The sequence below is a fragment of the Rhinopithecus roxellana genome, chromosome 14 (assembly GCF_007565055.1).
Source record: "Rhinopithecus roxellana isolate Shanxi Qingling chromosome 14, ASM756505v1, whole genome shotgun sequence".
In the NCBI taxonomy this organism is placed as follows: Eukaryota; Metazoa; Chordata; class Mammalia; order Primates; family Cercopithecidae; genus Rhinopithecus; species Rhinopithecus roxellana.
In genome coordinates, this window is record NC_044562.1 from 73,010,656 (window position 1) to 73,031,900 (window position 21,245).

Here is a 21,245-nt window from a genome sequence, read left to right on the forward strand (position 1 = left end):
TGCTTATTCTCATATGTATGCATATTAGAATCAGGTGTTATAATCATTCATGGCTGCAATAGATGGAAAATCAGCCAGAATAAATACAGTTCTGGAGAATGCAGAGGGAATAATTTGAAGATGTAATTTGTATGTAAGAATTCATTTTGTTTATGCATGTGGTTATAAATTTTTATCTTATAATAAGAATGACATGTAGGCCAACCAGACTGAGTTTGTTAAATGTGATACTTATGTTTGATTGTATCTGTAAGAGCCTGTCTTCCAAACTCTACCTCATTTTCTTTCTTTAACACTATTTAGCAAATATTTCTTCAACTCTATTCCATAAGGCAGTGGGTACCCAGATGTTTCCATATGCATGGTTGTGCCTTCTTTTGACCTATTGCAGGTAAAATTGCCTACTTCATGACCTATATCAATTCCTGTAATACCAACTTGTCTAATCAGTTTTGTAAGATGCTTTCTAACTTTTTACTCCGTATATTGCCTCAGCATAATGGTGCATTCTTACAGATTTTAGGAAAATGAATAATTTTTCTTTTTTTTCACCCAGCTGCTGATAAAGATGATAGTTCAGAAGACATTTCAGTGCCGAGTAGTCCACATACAGAAGCTATACAGCATAGTTCGGTCAGCACATCCAATGGAGTCAGTTCAACCTCCAAGGCAGAAGCTATAGCCACTTCAGTCCTCACCCAGATGGCGGACCAGAGTACAGAGCCTGCTCTTTCACAGATCGTTATGGCTCCTTCCTCCCAGTCACAGCCCTCAGGAAGTTGATTAAAAACCTGCAGTACAACAGTTTTAGATACTCATTAGTGACTTCAAAGGGAAATCAAGGAAAGACCAGTTTCCATTTATGCGAAATCTGTGGTTGTAAATTTTTTTTTTTACTTGAAATTAAATTTGGCTCTAAAGTTGGTGTAGCAGCAGTTGATCAGACTGAAAAACAGTTTTTAGTCTCTGGAAAAAGACTGATTTTGCTTTTTTTATAAATATTAGTAGATTTATTAATTTTTCTGTGCTCAATGTGTAAATTGTATTATAATTCATTGTGGTTTATTTCACTTTTAATTTGTTGGTGTTTTAATAAATGGGGGTGTTACTGAATCTTTCTTCCCACTTCCATTTCTTTTGACCACCCCTTAACCCTCAACTGTGATGGTAGTAGTATTATCATTTATACCAAAGTTTTGCATAGTCCCTGTTGACTTTGTAATGTTAACGGAGTCATAAAAGCACTAGGCAAGAGAAAGATAGAAATTTGCTTTTAATCTTTTTGCCTTTTATTTTGCACATTATGCAAAAGGAAAAACATTAAAGAACACTTTTTTTTAAGTGAGTGAAAACATGGTAAAGACATACAGTGCTTTTATGCACATTGTTAAGCTGAATCAAGGTCATTTATAATCATTTTCCTTTTTTATTTAAGGTTTTAAGTAAACAAATTTTAGAATTTTCAGCATTTCAAAAATGATTTTATTTTTCAAGTGTTAAATTCAATATTTTACACCTATGTTTTGAGGCTAAAAAATATGAAATTATATAATGTATGATACAGGGTTATCAAATATCTAATAATTTTCGAAATTAGCTCTTGTTTTTGTTTTTGTTGTTGTTTTTACAGATTTCAGGTTACAAACTGCAAAGTTTATGCATAATTAAGTATGGTATGGTTGCCAGAAAAGCCTAAAATTACTACTTAGAAAATTTAAAACTGTTTACCCCCATTGTCTTGTACTTGCGAGCTAACTTGTACTTATTCTTGTGAAAGCACTGTCATCTTTTAGTAGCAAATTTTGATAATGTTTCTCGTGGAAAAAAAATCAGTATCTATCTTTAGAACAATGTAATTATAATGTGGGAAGCGTGCATGAATGAGAGAGAGTGTGTGTGTCTGTGTGTGTGTGTGTGTGCGTGTGTGTGTGTGTGTATGTGTCTTTCAATAGTTTATGCCAGCAATCTTTGCTTGAATGTTTAACGATGCCTTCAGTGTGATGCTGGCCAATAGATGATTGCAGTTTAAAATGTCATTATTGTGCAGGCTTGGATAACTAACATTCCATGATGTAGCTTGTTTCTGATGAGATGATTGTAGGTACACTTTTCTCATTATCCAATCATCTGTGGGATACTTAGTTTTCTAATGTGCCATTATCTATTTTTATTCTGCAGTTATGTTCAAAATACAGTACATATTTTAAAATAGAATAAATTGTTAAACATAAAATTTTAAAAGTAGTAGATGTGCGTAAGAAAACTTTGTAAAATAGTTATGAGTCCTACCCAGTAGCAACTTCTGGCATTCAAGCAGGATTCCACTATGTAAATATCTGTAATGCATTTATAATAAGTTGTGTAGTTTGTCCTGCATCCATACTACACTATTTGCTAAAGTCTCAGTGCCATCTCCTAATGAGACTGACATTTTAAAAGTCTGTATGGAATATCCTTGATAATTCAAGGAAATATCCCACCTGCCTAAGTTCCAAACTGGGAAACATTCAGATTATATAAATGACATTTCAGGACTTGAAGTATGAAGATAATGGGAATTTTATTGTTTAGCTTATTATAATGAGAGCATTTTTATTTGATAATTCTTACATTTTTAATTTTCAACGAATTTCATTATTTTAAAGTAATCAGTTTCAAATCATGATTTTGATATCATTATTCTAAGGAGTTATCTCAAAGGCACAAAATACGAATTCTGCAAGAAGGGTATTTTTTATTGTAGTTTGAATAGGTTAGGAGAAGCCTCAATTTTTCACTCTAAGTCCGTCAGTACATTTTTCTTTCATCTTATTACTTATGCAAGTTAAGGTTCTTTGGTAACAGAATTCTTGCAACTGTAAAATAAAACTACATAGATGTAAGAAGTCATGTAAATGGTTAACAAGCTTACCAAGGTTAGCAAAACTTTCATTGTAAATCAGTCTGTACTGAGCAAATATAAAAATCATTATTAGTGTATAAACACAAATTCCATTTTGACTTTCAGGATGTCATACTACTTCTGTACCTAGCATTTTCAGTCCTTATATTTGCAATGTTACACAAACTGTACTATTTTCTTTTATGTGCAGTTTGCATGAGTAAACCATCAGAGAATAAATTCTATCTTTAAATTATGTTCATAATTTGCTTGTTCTCTTACCTTTCCTTCATATAGTAACATCACCTGATAATGATATTTTTTTTCCCTTCAGGACATTTATTACCTGAGAAGAACCTGAGATTCTTTCTAGCTCTGTGATAAAATTCATTCATTCCTTTTAACTGCAGGGTACTTGGCCCTTGTTCCTCTCTGCACTCACTTTGCATCCCATTGTTATTTGTATATATATTATGTATATAATTATATAATTATTCAATTGAATTATACAATTATATAATTCATATGTAATTCCCCACACCCCTGAACTTTAATCACAGATCCACCTGCCTTTGGCATCCCTTGGTGATGGTCTGACAAAACATCTGAAACATGGTATGTCCAACACTGAACTTCCAAACAGCTCACCCTACCCTCAAACATATTCCTCCCACAAACTTCCACAAGTCAATTGATGACAACACAATTCTTCCAGCTGCTTAAGTTAGAACAACCTTGTTGTCACCTTGATTTTCTTTCTCTCAGCCCACATCCGGTCCATCAGGAAATACTATTTGCTTTCCCCTCAAAACAATCCAGAATTCAACCACGTATCACCATTTATACCACTTTCATCCTAATCTGTGACTTTATGATTCCTCATCCAATTACTATACTTGGTTCATGAATGTCTTTTTACTTTCACCCCTGCCCACCACAGCCCATCCTCAAAACAGTAGCCAGAGCAATGCTTTTAAAACCTTTGTCAGGTTACAGCACTGCTCTGCCTAGAATCCTGGAGTGCCTTCCCTGTTTCACTCAGAGCTTGAAGATGGCCCACAAAGCCCAAAAATTATCTATTCCCCATCCCATCCCATTGTGTCTCTGACCTCATCTGCCACATTGTTTTGTCAGTGAATGTTTGAGTGCTACTAGGTGCCAGAGGTTGCTCTAAGCACTTGAAGTAACACAATGGCCAAAAGCAAAAATCTCTGCCTTTGTGGAGGCTACATTCTAAAGATAGTGGGAGGATGTTGGGAAATGTAATCAACAAATAAGTCAATAATGTGTTATATTAGAAGTGGTGCATGCTAAGTGAAGATGCAGACTTAATACCAGTTTTGCTGGAGAGTGTGTGGAGTGATGACCATTTTAGTCATATCTGTTAAATATGACCAATCTGAGGAGATGCATGGCTACTTTTTAACAGACATTCTACAAGTGTGCTTAAGGTAGATTATGTGATATAGTTAAAAAGTTTCATGAAGACAAGCTGATGTGTTTCTATAACGGTAACAAATGAGTGGTGTTTTAAAAGGTCAAACTCATGTTAGTCTTGACTTACTTCAGAGGACAGGAAAGACAATTTCATCTATGGTGTGTGCTTACTATTAAATGTAGTTTTGCTAATTCTACATCTATGAGATATATGATGGATGACCATGTTTGAGATTATAGTCATGAGAGAATCCTATTTACTCCAAGGCCCACATCTTAGATAAATAGACATGAACAAACACACACACTCAAAATAACCTAGAGAACACAGTTATCAAAGCAATTTGTTCTAAATAGATACTTACAAGAACTAATTTTAAATCTGACATTTCTAGATTGGCCACAGAATAGTTACTTTTGAAGCAAAGTTATGCCATTTTATTTCTATCCCGTGCAGTTACGAAAAATCATTTCTCAAAACTTAATACAAATAAACTTTGCCTGTAATTTTCTCACATGGCTTAAAACAACAGTACAGGTCTTTCCAGATTATCAGTAACTATATTGAAATATGGGTATTCATAGAGTTAATACTTTATTAAGATCCTAGAGAGTTAGCATCCTTCTGTGTGGAAAACAAAAATCCCAAAAGTTTAGAATATTTCTAAAGTCCTTTCTGAAGAAATAAATGGTTCTACCATTTAAATATAAATGATGAGTTGCAAGTTACATACATTGCCATAGAATAGGTGCCATCAGTGAAAATGTTTCCAAAATTAAAAGACTTAATCTGAAATAGCAAAGGCCATGTGGCATTGGAACCTACAATGGAAGAAAAAGCATGCATAGTTTTCTATTGTAGTCCAAAGCATCAAATCAAAGGTTAATAGTAAAAATATCAAATATGTCACAGCAATCAAACTGGAAGGGCTCTGTCAATAATGGGCAAGTGGCTTGCATCATTTTTCTTCAAATGTACATGCAAGTTCTTCCAGTGGCTCTCCAAGAAGAGAAGAATACCTCATTTTCATTAGTGTTGCTTAGTACACCCTTGTCATGGTCACAGTGCCTTCCCTTGTCCTCTATGTTGCATTAGATTTTACATGTGAGACAAAATTTTTCGAACAAAACAATTGTATTGGTTTTATCATGCTTTATCTCAGTTATTTGTGAAAGTATTTCTTATTTTGAATCTCAAATGATAACCATGGCAGTTATGTCACGAATGGGCTTCAGTCATTTTGTAGTAAATTTTGCTTTCTAGGAAAGCATTAATAGAAAAAACAGTAGAATATTCCCCCCAAAATAGCTTCTTTTAAAGTTATTTTTGCTTAATAATTTTTAAAAGCATGTAAATTAAGAAGACATGCTATTTTTCATAGCCTGGTCCCAAAATTAGGCAAATTTTTATAAATGTTTCATTTTTTGTGCATTTATACTAGGCATATATAATGGGGCACATAGGATGTTTTGATACAGGCATGCAATGTATAATCACATCATGGAAAAATGGGATGTTCATCCCCTCAAGTATTTACCTTTTGTGTGTCAAACCAATTATTTTAGTTATTTTTAAATGTACAATTATTGACTATAGTTGCCCTGTTGTATTATCAAATACTGGGTCTTCATTCGTTATTTTTTTTGTACCCATTAACCATCCCCACTTCCTACTCACCCTCCCACTGCCCTTCCCAGCCACTGGTAACCATTCTTCTGTTCTCTGCCCCATGAGTTAAATTGTTTTGATTTTTGGAACCCACAAATAAGTGAGGGGATGTGATATTTATCTTTCTGTGCCTGGCTTATTTCACTTAGCATAATGACCCCCTAGTTCCATCCATGTTGTTGGAAATAACAGGATCTCATTCTTATTTTTATGATTCCATTATGTAGTTAGCACATTTTCTTTTTCCGTTGATCTGTTGATGGACACATTGGTTGCTTCTAAATTTTACTATTGTGAACAGACCTGCAACAAACATGGGAGTGCAGATAGCTGTTCAATATACTGACTTCCTTTCTTTTAGGTATATACCTAGCAGTGAGATTACTGGATCATATGGTAGCTTTATTTTTAGGTTTTTGAGGAACCTCCAAACTGTTCTCCACAGTGGCTATACTTTTACACTCCCACAAACATTGTATGAGGATTCCCTTTTCTCTATGTCCTTGCCAGCATTTGTTACTGCAGTCTTTTGAATAAAAGCCATTTTGCCTGGGGTGAGATGATATCTCGTTGTTTTGATTTGCATTTCTCTGTTGATCAGTGATGTTGAACACCTTTTCATATATGCCTGTTTGCCATTCGTATGTCTTCTTTTGAGAAATGTCTATTCAAATCTTTGGCCCATTTTAAAATCAGATTATTAGATTTTTTTTCCTGTAGATCTAGTTGAGCTTTTTATATATTCGGGTTATTAATCCCTTTCAGACCGGTAGTTTGCAAATATTTTATCCCATTCTGTGAGTTGTCTCTTCACTGTGTTGATTTTTTGTTTGTTTTTTGGTTTTGGGGTTGTTTTTGCTTTTTGCTGTGCAGGCTTTTTAAGTCAATGTGATCCCATTTGTCCATTTTTGCATTAGTTACCTGTACTTGTGGGGACTCAAGACATTTTTGCCCAGACCAATGTCCTAGAGAATTTCCCCAATTTTTTTTTTGTGGTAGTTTCATAGTTAGAGGTCTTAGATTTCAGTCTTTAATTCATTTTTTTTTTTTTTTTTTTTTTTTTTTTTTTTTTTTTTTTTTTTTTTTGAGACGGAGTCTTGCTCTGCCGCCCAGGCTGGAGTGCAGTGGCCGGCTCTCAGCTCACTGCAAGCTCCGCCTCCCGGGTTCACGCCATTCTCCTGTCTCAGCCTCCCGAGTAGCTGGGACTACAGGCGCCCGCCTCGTCGCCCGGCTAGTTTTTTGTATTTTTTAGTAGAGACGGGGTTTCACCGTATTAGCCAGGATGGTCTCGATCTCCTGACCTCGTGATCCGCCCGTCTCGGCCTCCCAAAGTGCTGGGATTACAGGCTTGAGCCACCGCGCCCGGCCTAATTCATTTTTATTTGATCTTTTTATATGACAAGAGATAGGGGTGTAGTTTTATACTTCTGCATATGGATATCCATTTCTCCCAGCACCATTTGTTGAAGAGACTGTGTCATGCGCGTCCATGTGAAGAGACCACCAAACAGGTTTTGTGTGAGCAATAAAGCTTTTTAATCACCTGGGTGCAGGCGGGAGTCCGAAAAGAGAGTCAGCGAAGGGAGATAGGGGTGGGGCTGTTTTATAGGATTTGGGCAAGTAAAGGAAAATTACAGTCAAAGGGGGTTGTTCTCTGCCGGGCAGGGGTGGGGGGGGTCACAAGGTGCTCAGTGGGGGAGCTTTTGAGCCAGGATGAGCCAGGAAAAGGAATTTCACAAGGTAATGTCATCAGTTAATGCAGGAACAGGCCATTTCACTTCTTTTGTGGTGGGATGTCATCAGTTAAGGCAGGAACCAACCATCTGGATGTGTACATGCAGGTCACAGGGGATATGATGGCTTAGCTTTGGCTCAGAGGCCTGACATTCCTGTCTTCTTATATTAACAAGAAAAACAAAATAGTGTTGAGGCAGCGAAAATTTTTGGGGGGTGGTAGGGAGAGATAATGGGCGATGTTTCTCAGGGCTGCTTCAAGCAGGATTAGGGGCAGCATGGGAACTTAGAATGGGAGAGATTAAGCTGAAGGAAGATTTTGTGGTAAGAGGCGATATTGTGGGGTTGTTAGAAGGAGCATTTGTCATATAGAATGATTGGTGATGGCCTGTATGTGGTTTTGTATGAACTGAAAAACTAAATGGAAGACACAAGGTCTGAATAAGAGAAGGAGAAAAAACAGGTATTAAAGGACTAAGAATTGATAGGACCTAGGACATCTAAATAGAGCCTATGGGGGTTCAACGTAATTACTTGCTTGGTTGGTGAGTTTTTAGGCTCTATCCAAGTTTTTGGGGTGCAGTTCAAGTTGGTCTGGTGTCTGGACTGAGACTGGGACCTAATAAAAAGGAGTGTCCACACAGGAGCTCAAACGGGCTGGAACCTGTAGCATTCCGAGGACAGGCCTGAATTCTGAGAAGGGAAAGTGGTAAAAGTATTGTCTAGTCCTTTTTAAGTTGGTGACTGAGCTCAGTGAGGTGTATTTTTAAAAGACCTTTAGTCCTTCTACTTTTCCTGAAGATTGAGGATGGTAAAGTATATAAAGGTTTCACTGAATACCAAGAACCTAAAAAATGGCTTGGGTGATTTGACTAATAAAGGCCGGTCTGCTATCGGACTGTATAGAGGTGGGAAGGCCAAACTGAGGAATTAGGTCTGACAGAAGGGAAGAAATGACTGCGGTGGCCTTCTCAGACCCTGTAGGAAAGGCCTCTACCTATCCAGTGAAAGTGTCTACCCAGACCAAGAGGTATTTTAGTTTCCTGACTCGAGGCATGTGAGTAAAGTCAATTTGCCTGTCCTGGGTGGGGGCAAATCCCTGAGCCTGATGTGTAGGGAAGGGAGGGGGCCTGAGAAATTCCTGAGGAGTAGTAGAATGGCAGATGGAACACTGAGAAGTGATTTCCTTGAGGACAGATTTCTAGGATGGAAACGAAATGAGAGGTTCTAAGAGACAGGCTAGCGGCTTGTAACCTAGATGGAAGAGGTTATGAAATGACGACAGAATAGAATGGGCCTGTGAGGCTGGAAGGAGATATTTTCCTTGGTCTAAGAACCATTTGCCTTGTGTGGGAAGAGATTGATAGGTGGAAGTTTCCGCGGGGGAGTAGGTGGGAGTGACCATTGTGAAGGAGGAAAACTGCCGTGAGGGATAGAAGTTGGAAGCCAGCTGCTTTTTAAACTAACTTATCAGCATAAGCATTGTCCTGAGCGATGGGATCTGAGGCCTTTTGATGGCTGCTTTTTTAGCTACCTTATCAGCATAAGCGTTGTCTTGAGTGATGGTGGGGGTAGAAAATAGATTTGGAAGTTATGAGAACTGTAGAGAGTGAGTCGAGCATAGTTGGTGATTTTTAGGGCCTCTAACAGTATTAAACCAGTGGCAGCCGCTGCACGCAGACATGAGGGCTAGGCTAAAACAGTAATGTCAAGTTGTTTGGACAGAAAGGCTACAGGACGCGGTCCCGGCTCTTGTGTAAGAATTCTGACCACACAAACCATGCCTAGGAAGGAAAGGAGTTGTTGTTTTGTAGAAGGGATTGGGGTTTGGGAGATTAGCTGGACACGATCAGCAGGGAGAGCACGTGTGTTTTTATGAGAATTACGCCTAAATAGGTAACAGATGAGGAAGAAATTTGGGCTTGACTGAAGGAATGGGGGCGGTCTGTGAAGCCTTGCAGCAGTACAGCCCAGGTAATTTGCTGAGCCTGATGGGTGTCAGGGTCAGTCTAAGTGAAAGCGAAGAGAGGCTGGGATGAAGGGTGTAAAGGAATAGTAAAGAAAGCATGTTTGAGATCCAGAACAGAATAATGGGTTGTGCAGGGAGGTATTGAGGATAGGAGAGTATATGGGTTTGGCACCACGGGGTGGATAGGCAAAACAATTTGGTTGATAAGGCACAGATCCTGAACTAACCTGTAAGTCTTGTCTGGTTTTAGGACAGGTAAAATGGGGGAATTGTAAGGGGAGTTTACAGGCTTTAAAAGGCCATGCTGTAACAGGCGAGTGATAACAGGCTTTATTCCTTTTAAAGCATGCTGTGGGATGGGATATTGGCATTTAGCAGGGTAAGGGTGATTAAGTTTTAATGAGATGGTAAGGGGTGCATGATCAGTCGCCAAGGAGGGAGTAGAGGTATCCTATACTTGTGGATTAAGGTGGGGAGATACAAGGGGAGGATGCGGAGGAGGCTTTGAACTGAGGGAAAAGGTAGCAATGAGGTGTGGCTGTAGCCTAGGAATAATCAGGGAAGCAGATAATTTAGTTAAAATGCCTTGGCCTAATAAGGGAACTGGGCAGGTGGGGATAACTAAAAAGGAGTGCATTAAAGAATGTTATCCAAGTTGGCAGCACAGTTGGGAAGTTTAAAGAGGTTTAGAAGCCTGGCCGTCAATACTCACAACAGTTATGGAGGCAAGGGAAACAAGCCTTTGAAAAGAAGGTAATGTGGAGTGGGTAGCCTCTGTATTGATTAAGAAGGGGACGGACTTACCTTCCACTGTGAGTGTTACCTAGAGCCTCTGTGATGGTCCTGTAGGCTTCCGAGGCGATCAGGCAGTGTCAGTCTTCAGCTGCTAAGCCGAGAAGATCTGGGAAGGAGTCAGTCAGAGAGCCTTGGGCCAGAGTTCCAGGGGCTCTGGAAGTGGCTGCCAGATGAGTTGAACAGTCTGATTTCCAGTGGGGTCCCGCACAGATGGGACATGGCTTAGGAGGAATCCTGGGCTGCGGACATTCCTTGGCCTAGTGGCCAGATTTCCAACACTTGTAGCAAACTCCTGGGGGAGGCGGTCCTGGAGGAACGCCTGGCTGCTGCAGTTCAGACATTTGGAAGTTCTTGTGCTCTGGAGATGTGGCTGGGGTTTCTCTTACAGTGGAGGCAAGGAATTGCAACTCAGAAATACATTGCTACTTGGCTGTCTCTACTTTATTATTGTACACCTTGAAGGCAGGGTTAATTAAGTCCTGTTGTGGGGTTTAAGGGCTGGAATTTAATTTTTGGGGTTTTATTTAATGTGGGGAGTGGACTGGGTAATCAAATATATATTGAGAATAAGACAACCTTTTGACCTTTTAGGGTCTAGGGCTGTAAAGCGTCTCAGGGTTGCTGCCAAACGAGCCATGAACTGGGCTGGGTTTTTCATATTTGATGAAAAAGAGCCTAAACACTAACTGATTTGGGAGAGGTCAGATAAAGAAAAAGGAGCATTAACGTTGACTATGTCTTTAGCTCCAGTCACCTTTTTAAGAGGAAATTGCTGGGCTGGTTGGGGAGGGCTAGTCGCGGAATGAAGCTGTAAGCCAGACCGGGTGTGAGGAGGGGAGGTGATAAAAGGATTATAGAGTTGGGGAGCGGAGGCTGAGGAAAAATTGGGACCTAGCTTGGCCTGACGAGGAGGGGAGAGGTCAGATGGGTCTGTAGAAAAGGAAGATTAGAAAGACTCAGCTATGCTTGGGGTTGGGACTGAGGGGACAGGCGGGAGGGAAAGAAGGAAGATTTGGGACGAGTTTCATTGGGAACAGAGATTAGGGAGGGACCAATGTGTAAAAGAATGCCTGGACGTCAGGCACCTCAGACCATTTGCCCATTTTACGACAAGAATTATTTAGGTCTTATAGGACGGAAAAATCGAAAGTATCATTTTCTGGCTATTTGGAACTACTGTCAAGTTTGTATTGGGGTCAAGCAGCATTGTAGAAGAAAATAAGGCTTTAGGTTTTAGGTCAGGTGTGAGTTGAAGACGTTTTAAGTTCTTGAGAACACAGGCTAAGGGAGAAGAAGGAGGAATGTGCCTTTTTATGCCAGTACCATATGCCAGGAGGAAGAAGGTGGAAGGTTGTCCATAGTGAAGGAGGCAAGCCTAGAGAAGAGAGAGAGTAGAGACATGGAGAGAAGGGGTTGGGGGGTTCTTACCCTCCAGAAAAGTGGGAAAGGGGTTGAGACGCGGAGATAAGGGGTCAGGGGGTTCTTGCCCTCTAGAAAAGCGGGAAAGGGGTCAGGACGCAGAGATAAGGGGTCGGGTAGTTCTTGCCCTCCAGAAAAGTGGAAAAGGGGTCGGGACGTGGAGATAAGGAGTCAGGGGGTTCTTGCCCTCCAGAAAAGTGGGCAAGGCATAGAGACATGGAGATAAAGGGTCAGGGGGTTCTTGCCCCCCAGAAAAGCGGAGAGAAGGGGTTGGGGGATTCTTGCCCCCCAGAAAAGCGGAGAGAAGGGGTTGGGGGATTCTTGCCCCCCAGAAAAGCGGAGAAGGGGTCAGGGGGTTCTTGTCCCCCAGAAAAGCAGAGAAGGGGTAGAAACAGGGAGAGAAGGGGTTGGGGGTGCTTGCCCCCCCGCCAAGAAAAACGGTACTTGCCGCTAAGGGTGAAGGACCAAGGCAGGCGTCCCTGCGTGGTCAGACACCTCTGAAATGTGGGTGAATAATCAGGCAGGCATCCCTGCGTGATTAAACACCAAGGGAAGACTGTCTTCCCAAGTCCGTGACTGGCACCGGAGTTTTGGGTCCATGGATAAAACACATCTCCTTTGTCTCTACCAGAAAAGGAAAGGAACTGACCTTAAGAGAAGGGAAAGATTGAAGTGTGATGCCAAGATTGAAAGGAGAAAGAGGGGCCGGGCGCGGTGGCTCAAGCCTGTAATCCCAGCACTTTGGGAGGCTGAGACGGGCGGATCACGAGGTCAGGAGATCGAGACCATCCTGGCTAACACAATGAAACTCCGTCTCTACTAAAAAATACAAAAAACTAGCCGGGCGAGGTGGCGGGTGCCTGTAGTCCCAGCTACTCGGCAGGCTGAGGCAGGAGAATGGCATAAACCTGGGAGGCGGAGCTTGCAGTGAGCTGAGATCCGGCCACTGCACTTCAGCCTGGGCGACAGAGCGAGACTCCGTCTCAAAAAAAAAAAAGAAAGGAGAAAGAGGTTGAGGGATAGTGAGAGAGCTTGGAGAAGAGAGTAAAAAGAGGCGGCTTACCAGATTTAAAATTGGTGAGATGTTCCTTGGGCTGCTCGGTCTGAGGACCTGAGGTCGTAGGTGGATCTTTCTCATGGATCAAAGAGCAGGAGGACAGGGGATTAATCTCCCAAGGGAGGTCCCCTGATCCGAGTCATGGCACCAAAATGTCATGTGCATCTGTGTGAAGGGACCACCAAACAGGCTTTGTGTGAGCAATAAAGCTTTTTAATCACCTGAGTGCAGGCGGGCTGAGTCCAAAAAGAGAGTCAGCGAAGGGAGATAGGGGTGGGGCTGTTTTATAGGATTTGGGTAGGTAAAGGAAAATTACAGTCAAAGGGGGTTGTTCTCTGCCGGGCAGGGGTGGGGGGGTCACAAGGTGCTCAGTGGGGGAGCTTTTGAGCCAGGATGAGCCAGGAAAAGGAATTTCACAAGGTAATGTCATCAGTTAATGCAGGAACAGGCCATTTCACTTCTTTTGTGGTGGAATGTCATCAGTTAAGGCAGGAACCGACCATCTGGATGTGTACATGCAGGTCACAGGGGATATGATGGCTTAGCTTTGGCTCAGAGGCCTGACAGACTGTCCTTTCCCAGTGTGTTTTTGTCACCTTTGTTGAAAATGAGTTCACTATAGGTGTCTGGATTTATTTCTGGGTTCACTATTCTATCCCATTGATCTATGTGCCTTTTTATGCCAGTACCATACTGTTTGGGCTACTATAGCTCTAAAATATAATTTGAAGTCAGGTAATGTGATTCCTCAAGTTTTGTTCTTTTTGCTTAGGAAAGCTTTGGCTGCTTTGGGTCTTTTGTGCTTCCATGTACGTTTAAGGATTGTTTTTCTATTTCTATGAAGAATGTGATTGGTATTCTGATAGGGATTTTGTTGAATCTGTAGATTGCTTTGGGTAGTATGAACATTTTAACAATATTGGTTCTTCCAATCCATGAATATGGAATATCTTTCCATTTGTTGGTATCCTTTTCAATTTCTTGCATCAGCATGTGATAATTTTCAATATCACAATCTTTCACTTAAATTAATTCCTAGATACTTATTTGTGGCTCTTGTAAGTGATATTACATTTTTTTATTTCTTTTTCAGATTGTTCATCACTGTTGGCGTATGGAAATGCTACTGATTTTTATATGTTGATGTTGTATCCTGCAATTTTACTAAATTTATCAGTTCTAATAATTTTCTGATGTAGTCTTTAGGTTTTGCTAAATATAAGATCATAGCATCTACAAACAAAGATAATTTGACTTCTTCCTTTCCAATTTGGATGCTCTTTATTTCTTTCACTTGTCTGATTACTCTAGCTAGGACTTCCAGTGCTGTGTTGAGTAACAGTGTTGACAGTGGGCATCCTTGTCATGTTGCAGATCTCAGAGAAAAGGCTTTCTGCTTTCCCCTGTTCTGTGTGATACTGGCTGTGGGTCTTTCATATATAGCTTTTATTATGTTGAAGTATGTTCCTTCTATACCCAGTTGTTTGAGGGTTATTATCATGAAGGGATGTTGAATTTTATCAAATGCTTTTTCAGCATCAGTTGAAATGATCATATGGTTTTTATCCTTCATTCTGTTGACATGATGCATCACATTGATTTGCATATGTTGAATCATCCTTGCACCCCAGGAATAAATCCCACTTGGTCATGTTGAATGATCTTTTAATACGTTACTGAATTTGATTTGCTATTATTTTGTTGAGGATTTTTGCCTCAGTGTTCATCAGAGATATTGGCTGGTAGTTTTCTTTTTATGTTGTATGTGTGTCTGGTTTTGGTATCAGGGTAATACTGGCCTCATAGAATGAGTTTAGAAGTGTTTCCTTCTCTATTTTTTGGAATAGTTTGAATAGGATTGGTATTAGTTCTTCTTTAAACATTTGGTAGAATTCAACAGTGAAGCCATCAGGCCCTGGGCACTTCTTTACTGGGAGACTTTATTACAGCTTCAATCTTATTACTTGTATATTGATACCTTTATTCAGGTTTAGGAAATTCTCTGTTATCCCACTGAATAAACTTTCTACCCCTACCTCTTTCTCTACCTCCTCTATAACGACAATAACTTTTAGATTCGCCCTTTTGAGGCTGTTTTCTAGATCCTGTGGGCATTCCTCATTGGTTTTTTATCTTTCTTCTTTTTTCTCTTCTCTGTATTTTCAAATTAAGCTTACTAATTCTTTCTTCTGCTTGATCATTTCTGCTATTAAAAGACTCATGTGTTCTTCAGTATGCCAATTGCGTTTTTCAGCTCCAGCATTTCTGCTTGTTTCTATTTAATCATTTTAATCTCTTTGTTAAATGTATCTGATAGAATTCTGAATTCCTTTTCTGTGTTATCTTGAATTTCTTTGCATTTCCTCAAGCATGGCTATTTTGAATTCTCTGTCTGAAAGGTCAGAGAATATCTTTGTTTCTCTAGGATTGGTCTCCAGTGCCTTTTTTAGTTCATTTGGTGAGGTCTTGTTTTCCTGGATGGCGTTGATGCTTGTAGATGTTCTTCAGTGTCTGGGCATTTTAGAGATAGGTATTTATTGTAGACACTCAGTCTGGGCTTGTTTGTCCTTTTTGGGAACACTTTCAAGATATTTGAAAGGACTTGAGTGTTGTGATCTAAACTGTACCTGTTTTAGGGAGCACCTCAAGCCCAGTAATGCTGTGGTTCTTGCAGACTTGTAGAGGTACTGCCTTAATGCTCTTGGATGAGATCCAGAAGAACTCTCTGGATTACCAGGTGAAGACTGTTGTTTTCTTAATTTTTCCTAAGTGAACGGAGTCTTTCTCTCGGTTCTGAGCCAGATGGAACTGAGGGTGGTATGGCACAAGCACTCCTGTGGCCACCACCACTAGGACTGCACTGGGTCAGATCTGAATTTAGCACAGCACCAGGTCTCACCCAAGCTTTCTATAACCTCCCATTGGCTATGACCTGTGTTCGCTCAAGGCCCTGGAGCTCTAAAATCAGCAGGTGGCAAAGCCATTCAGGCCTCTGTCCTTCTCTTCAGGGTAGCAAGTTAGTTCACCCAGTCCCTGGGCTTGTCCAGAGGTGCCATCCAGGAGCCAAGGACTGGAGTCAAAACTGTTGGAAGTCTACCTGCCAAGACTGGTGTTCTATTGTACTGTGGCTCAGCTGGCACTCAAACCACAAAACGCAGTTCTTCCCACTCTTCCCTACCCTTTCCAAAGGCAAAGAAGCCTCACCAAGTGGCCATTGTCACCACAGGCCCACAGGGAGTACCTCAAGACTACCACCAATGTTACTTTAAGGGCCAAGGGCTCTTAGGTGAGATTGTGATGAATGCTGCCTGCCCTGGGACTCACCCTTCAGGGCAGTGGGCGCCCCTCTGGCCAAGGCAGGTCCAGAAATGCCATCCAAGAGCCACGTCCTGGAATTGGGAACCCCAAGACCCTACTTGGTGCTCTACCCTGCTATGGCTGAGCTGGTACCTAAGGTGGAAGACAAACCCCCCCTTTGCTTTTCCTTCCGCTTTCTCAAGTGGAGGGAATCTCACCCATAGCCACCAAAGCTGAGAATATGCTGTACTTGCCTGAAGCCAGCAAGTTTCAAGAGTCTCACTCAAGGCCCTCAACATAGTACCTGAGTATTGCTGCTGGTTATTCAGGGCCCAAAGGCTCTTCAGTTAGTAGGTGATTAATTCTGCCAGGACTGGGTCCTTCCTTTCATGGAAGCAGTTTCCCTTCTGGCCCAGAGTATGTCTAGACATGTGTCTGGGGGCTATAGCCGGGAAAGGGGGCCTCATGATTCTGACCAATGCCCTATCCAGCTGTGGCTGAGCTAGGATCCAAGATGCAAGGCAAAGTCTTACCCACTCTTCCTTCTCCTCTCCTTAAGTGGAGGAAATGGGTCTATTATGGAGCTTTGAGCTTTGCAACCTGGAGTTAGGGGAAGGATGATGCCAGCACTCATATAGTCACTCTGGCTGTGTCTCAGTAGGTTGTATGCCCTGCTGTTCTTTGTCTCTGGGCCCAGTTCAGCACTAAGATTTGCCTAGGAGTTGCATTCCTAGTGGCCTAGACTGCCTTTCAAGTGTATCTGGAGCCCCAGAGCACTTTAGTCCGTAGTGGTGAGGCTTGTGGGAACTTAAGTTCGGACCACTGGGATTGGCGATTCCCCTCTGGCTAGGGCTGCTTTCAATGCTTTCTTCGTGGGCAGGCATCAGCTGAGTTTGGGCCAGTTTTGTTTCTAATTTTTGGTTTTTATGAAGGTGTTTTATTTTGTGTGTGTAGATAGTTGTTAAATTGGTGCCCTTGCTGTGGGAATAATTGGTGGAGATTTCTAGTCTGCCATCTTGCCCTGCCCCTACTCCCCAAATTTTTAATGTTATCTATTTAGCAGAATGTAAGATGGTAGCATTGTCTATTATGAGTTTCTCATGAAGCAAATACATTATGTGATCTTTATGAGGAAATGAGAAAATTTGTCAATGCCATTATCTTTTTTCTTGTGTGACAGAGTCTCACTCCTTTACCCAGGCTGGAGTACAGTGGCACAATCTCAACTCACTGCAACCTCCACCTCCCGGGTTCAAGCAATTCTCCTGCCTTAGCCTCCTGAGTAGCTGGGATTACAGGTGTGCGCCACTACACCCAGCTATTTTTATATTTTTAGTAGAGATGGTGTTTCACTATGTTGGCCAGGCTGGTCTCGAACTCCTGACCTCAATTGATAAAATGCTGGGATTACAGGCTTGAACCACCATTCCTGGCCAATGCCATTATCTTAAACCAATTTTGCCTTATCATTAATACTGCATTATCTATTTTACTAAATTATTTTTTCTACTAGTTTTTTATCTCTATGTAGTTTAAATATGTGGCTAGTTCCTCAGTTCATTTTTAGGAGGTGTGCTTATTAAAATTCATTTTCATAGGGTCTAATTAAATAACATCAATTTGAATAAAGTGAGTTAGATAATATAACTATTCTAGTGTAATTAATTTGGACATTTAAAAAATAATTCAACAGATAAACATCGATTTCCTCCAATGGCTAAATTATTAGGAAAATACCTTCTACATTACATCTTAAATTATTCAGCTCAGGTGGTGAGAACCTGAGAACACTTTCAACACCATGAGGTAATATGCTGAATCATAAACAACCACATCAGCCGCTTACATTAACATACTACAAACAAGACTCTTCAGATCTTTTTTGTGGCATTGAAGTCCAATTCGAATAAAACTTCCATTCTTTGTGGACTAGAGTATATTTGTGACAAGGAAACATTGGGTAAGATTTTAAAAAGAATGTATGCCACCATTGTGATTGTTATTACTATCTGTAGAAACTTTATAAAGTACCCCAAAAGTAGTGAGCTATCTTTGAAAATGAGATTGATCAATAATTTAAACACTTGCACAAAATATATTGGTATGCCTATTATAAGTGCATAGGCATGTATAATTTAAAATCACTTATAATTTAAAAGTTTTAGCCTCTTTTTTAAGATTTTCCTCTTGCCAGGTGTGGTGACTCATATATGTAATCCTAGCACTATGGTAGGCTAAGGTGAGAGGATGGCTTGAGCCTAGGAGTTCAAGACTAGCCTGGGCAACATAGAACCTCTCTCTATAAAAAATTAAAAATTAAAAAATTAGCTGGGTATAGTAGCACATGCCTATGGTCCCAGCAACTCAGGAGGCTGAGGCAGGAGGATTGCTTGACCCTGGGAGTTCAAGGCTGCAGTAAGCTATGATCATACCACTAGACTCCAGTCTGGGTGACAGAGTGAGACCCTGTATAAGCTAATGGATACGCTTTGGTCAAGGACAGGCTGAGGTAAACATCCTGTATGACTTAGCGGGATTGGAACGCAGGCACACAATTCCATATATAATGTCAACACAGCTATGTACATAACATGGGAGGGCCATCACTGGGCTCTACGCCACTATTGTCTGCAAAAGGTATCATTGCCCTGCTGACACTGTTCAGGTGCTCGCACCCAGAGAAAGAGAGAGAAAGCCAGGGATGTCTTGCAGACTGGCAAGGGGGAGCCAGGACACAGCTCAGCTTGCTTACACCCAGAAGGAAAGAGTTAAGCTGGTGACCCTGAAGGCGGAGGGAGCGTGAGAGTGCAGCTGTGTGTGGGAGCAAGAACTGCAGAGTTAGAGCAAGCAACAGAGACAGAGACAGAGACAGACAGTGTAAGAGAACTACTGGATAAAGCTGTATTTCACCTACCTGTGGCTCCCCCGCCCCCCTGCCGCTGAATGTTCTCTCAGGTATCTCCCATTCATCCACCCACTCCCTTTGGACCTCAGCATGGGCTGGAACCTGGACTTGAACCTAACACCCTTTCTCTACAAAAAAATAAAAATAAAATTATAAGCAAAACAGGTTAAAAAAAAGTTAGGTATAAAAAGGGGATTAATTCAGCACAGACTTAAAAGACAGTAGAATAACAACTCTATAGCAGTAATTTAATATTTGCTAAAAGATGATTTCTTAGTAAATATAATTTATCCAAGATGACTCTGTAAAAGTTAGAAAACTAAATAGATCTGTAAACAATCAAGACATGTAATTGGTGGTTATATATCAAAAAACAAAATGAGAGAGAGAGAGACAAAGAAGAATCTACTTCTAGAGGCTTTACAGGGAAGTTACTACAAAATCACTTAAAAATAACATAACTTTACAGAGGACAGAAAAAAATCTCACCAACTCATTTTATGAGCTTAACACCTAAATCAGACTAAAACATTAACACCCAAACCAGAGTATGACAGTTTGGTTCTTTTTATTGTTCAGTGGTATTCCACTGTATGGTTAAATCACAATGTGTATATCCATTCACCCTTGATGAGTATTTAGATAGTAACCAGGTTTTTCATAGCTATGAATAAAGCTCCTATGAACATTTGAGTAAAAGTTATTGTATGACCATGTGTTTTTCTATCTTTTGGGTAAATACCTAGGATTGGGAATCTTAGATCCTATGGCAACTGTATATTCATAAGAAACTGCCAAACTGTTTTCCAAAGCGTGTGTACCATTTTACATGCCCACCAGCGGTGTGTGAAAATTCTAGTTAAAATTTGACTAAAGGTTTTTGCATACATGAGCTCATGAGGGTTATTGCTATGTAGTTTTCTTATAAGGTTTGGGTATCAGGGTAATTCTGGCTTCATAAAATCAGTCAGGAAGTGTTTCCTCCTCTTTGGTTTTTGGGAAAGTTTGTGAAGATTTTGCATTATTTCCTCCTTAAATGAGATTCAGGAAGTGTCTTCCTTAAATGAGATCTCAGAAAATTGTTCTGTCTGATTCTTTCTCCAGCATCGGGTAGAGTGCTATAGTATCTCTAATTTACTTTCTAATTGACTTACACGCACAAATCAGTACTCAGCCAAAGAGTCAAGGAGTCCCTCCTGCAGATCAGTGGAGATCTCTCATCTCTAGTGCTAATATACATCACTTTCTGTTTTAGTTTTCTATTTCTGCTGTAGCAAATCACCACAATTTAGCGGATTAAAACAACACAAATTTATTATCTTACAGCCCTGGGGGTCAGATCCAAAATGGGCCTCACTGGACTAAAATCAAGGTGGCAGCAAGTCTGTGTTCCTTCTGCAGGCTCTGGGGAAGAATCCATTTCCTTGGTTTCTCCAGTTTCTAGAGGCTGCCCACCCCCTTTGTTCATGGCACCATTTCTCCTTCTTCAAAGCCAGCAGTGTAGCATCTTCAAATCTCCCTGCCGCTCTGCCTGTCTCTTCCATGTATAAAGACCGTGGTGGCTACATTGGGCCCACCTGGATAATCCAGGATACTCTTCCCTGTCCAGTAGCAAATTTAGGACAGCCGATAAGCAGACTTCATTCTACTTTCAACCTTATTTTTCATGTTGCCAGGTAATATCATATTTACAGATATGGGGGATAAGTATATGAACATCTTTAAGGGCCATTATTCTATCTACTTCCCCAAGCTCTGCTGTGTTTCCCTAGCTCAGGAAACGTGGCTCTGTGTTTCCCAGCCCAGTTGCTGCACCCTGGGAACACTGACCTTGAGGCTTGCTTTATGTGTTTCCCTTCTGTCCGGAACCACAGCCCAGCACTGCCTGTTGTCCAACATCTAAAAGACCTGATTTTATATGTTTTGTCCAGTTTGCTAGTTGTTTCAGGTGGGAGTATCAATCGTGTTCCTGTTACTCCATATTTTCCCAAAGTGGAAGTCAACATACCATGTATTGGGTTGTATAAAAGAATCTCCTTATTCTTAGGATATGCAGGCTGAAGTGTTTGGGTTACAGTGTTA

At 40.7% G+C, this 21,245-nt stretch overlaps 1 protein-coding gene across 3 annotated transcripts in view; it reads left to right on the forward strand.

The window, feature by feature from the left end:
* Positions 1–3,146, forward strand: part of ATF2 (activating transcription factor 2) — a 93,040-nt gene extending 89,894 nt beyond the window's left edge. For all 3 annotated transcript variants that reach the window (XR_004053100.1, XM_010376204.2, XM_010376203.2), the window contains one exon: positions 557–3,146. Coding sequence is in view for 2 of the 3 variants with exons in the window: in XM_010376204.2 (XP_010374506.1) it covers positions 557–783 (227 nt within the window). In the remaining variant the exon portion in view is untranslated. The remainder of the gene's footprint in view (positions 1–556) is intronic.
* Positions 3,147–21,245: the final 18,099 nt, after the last annotated feature.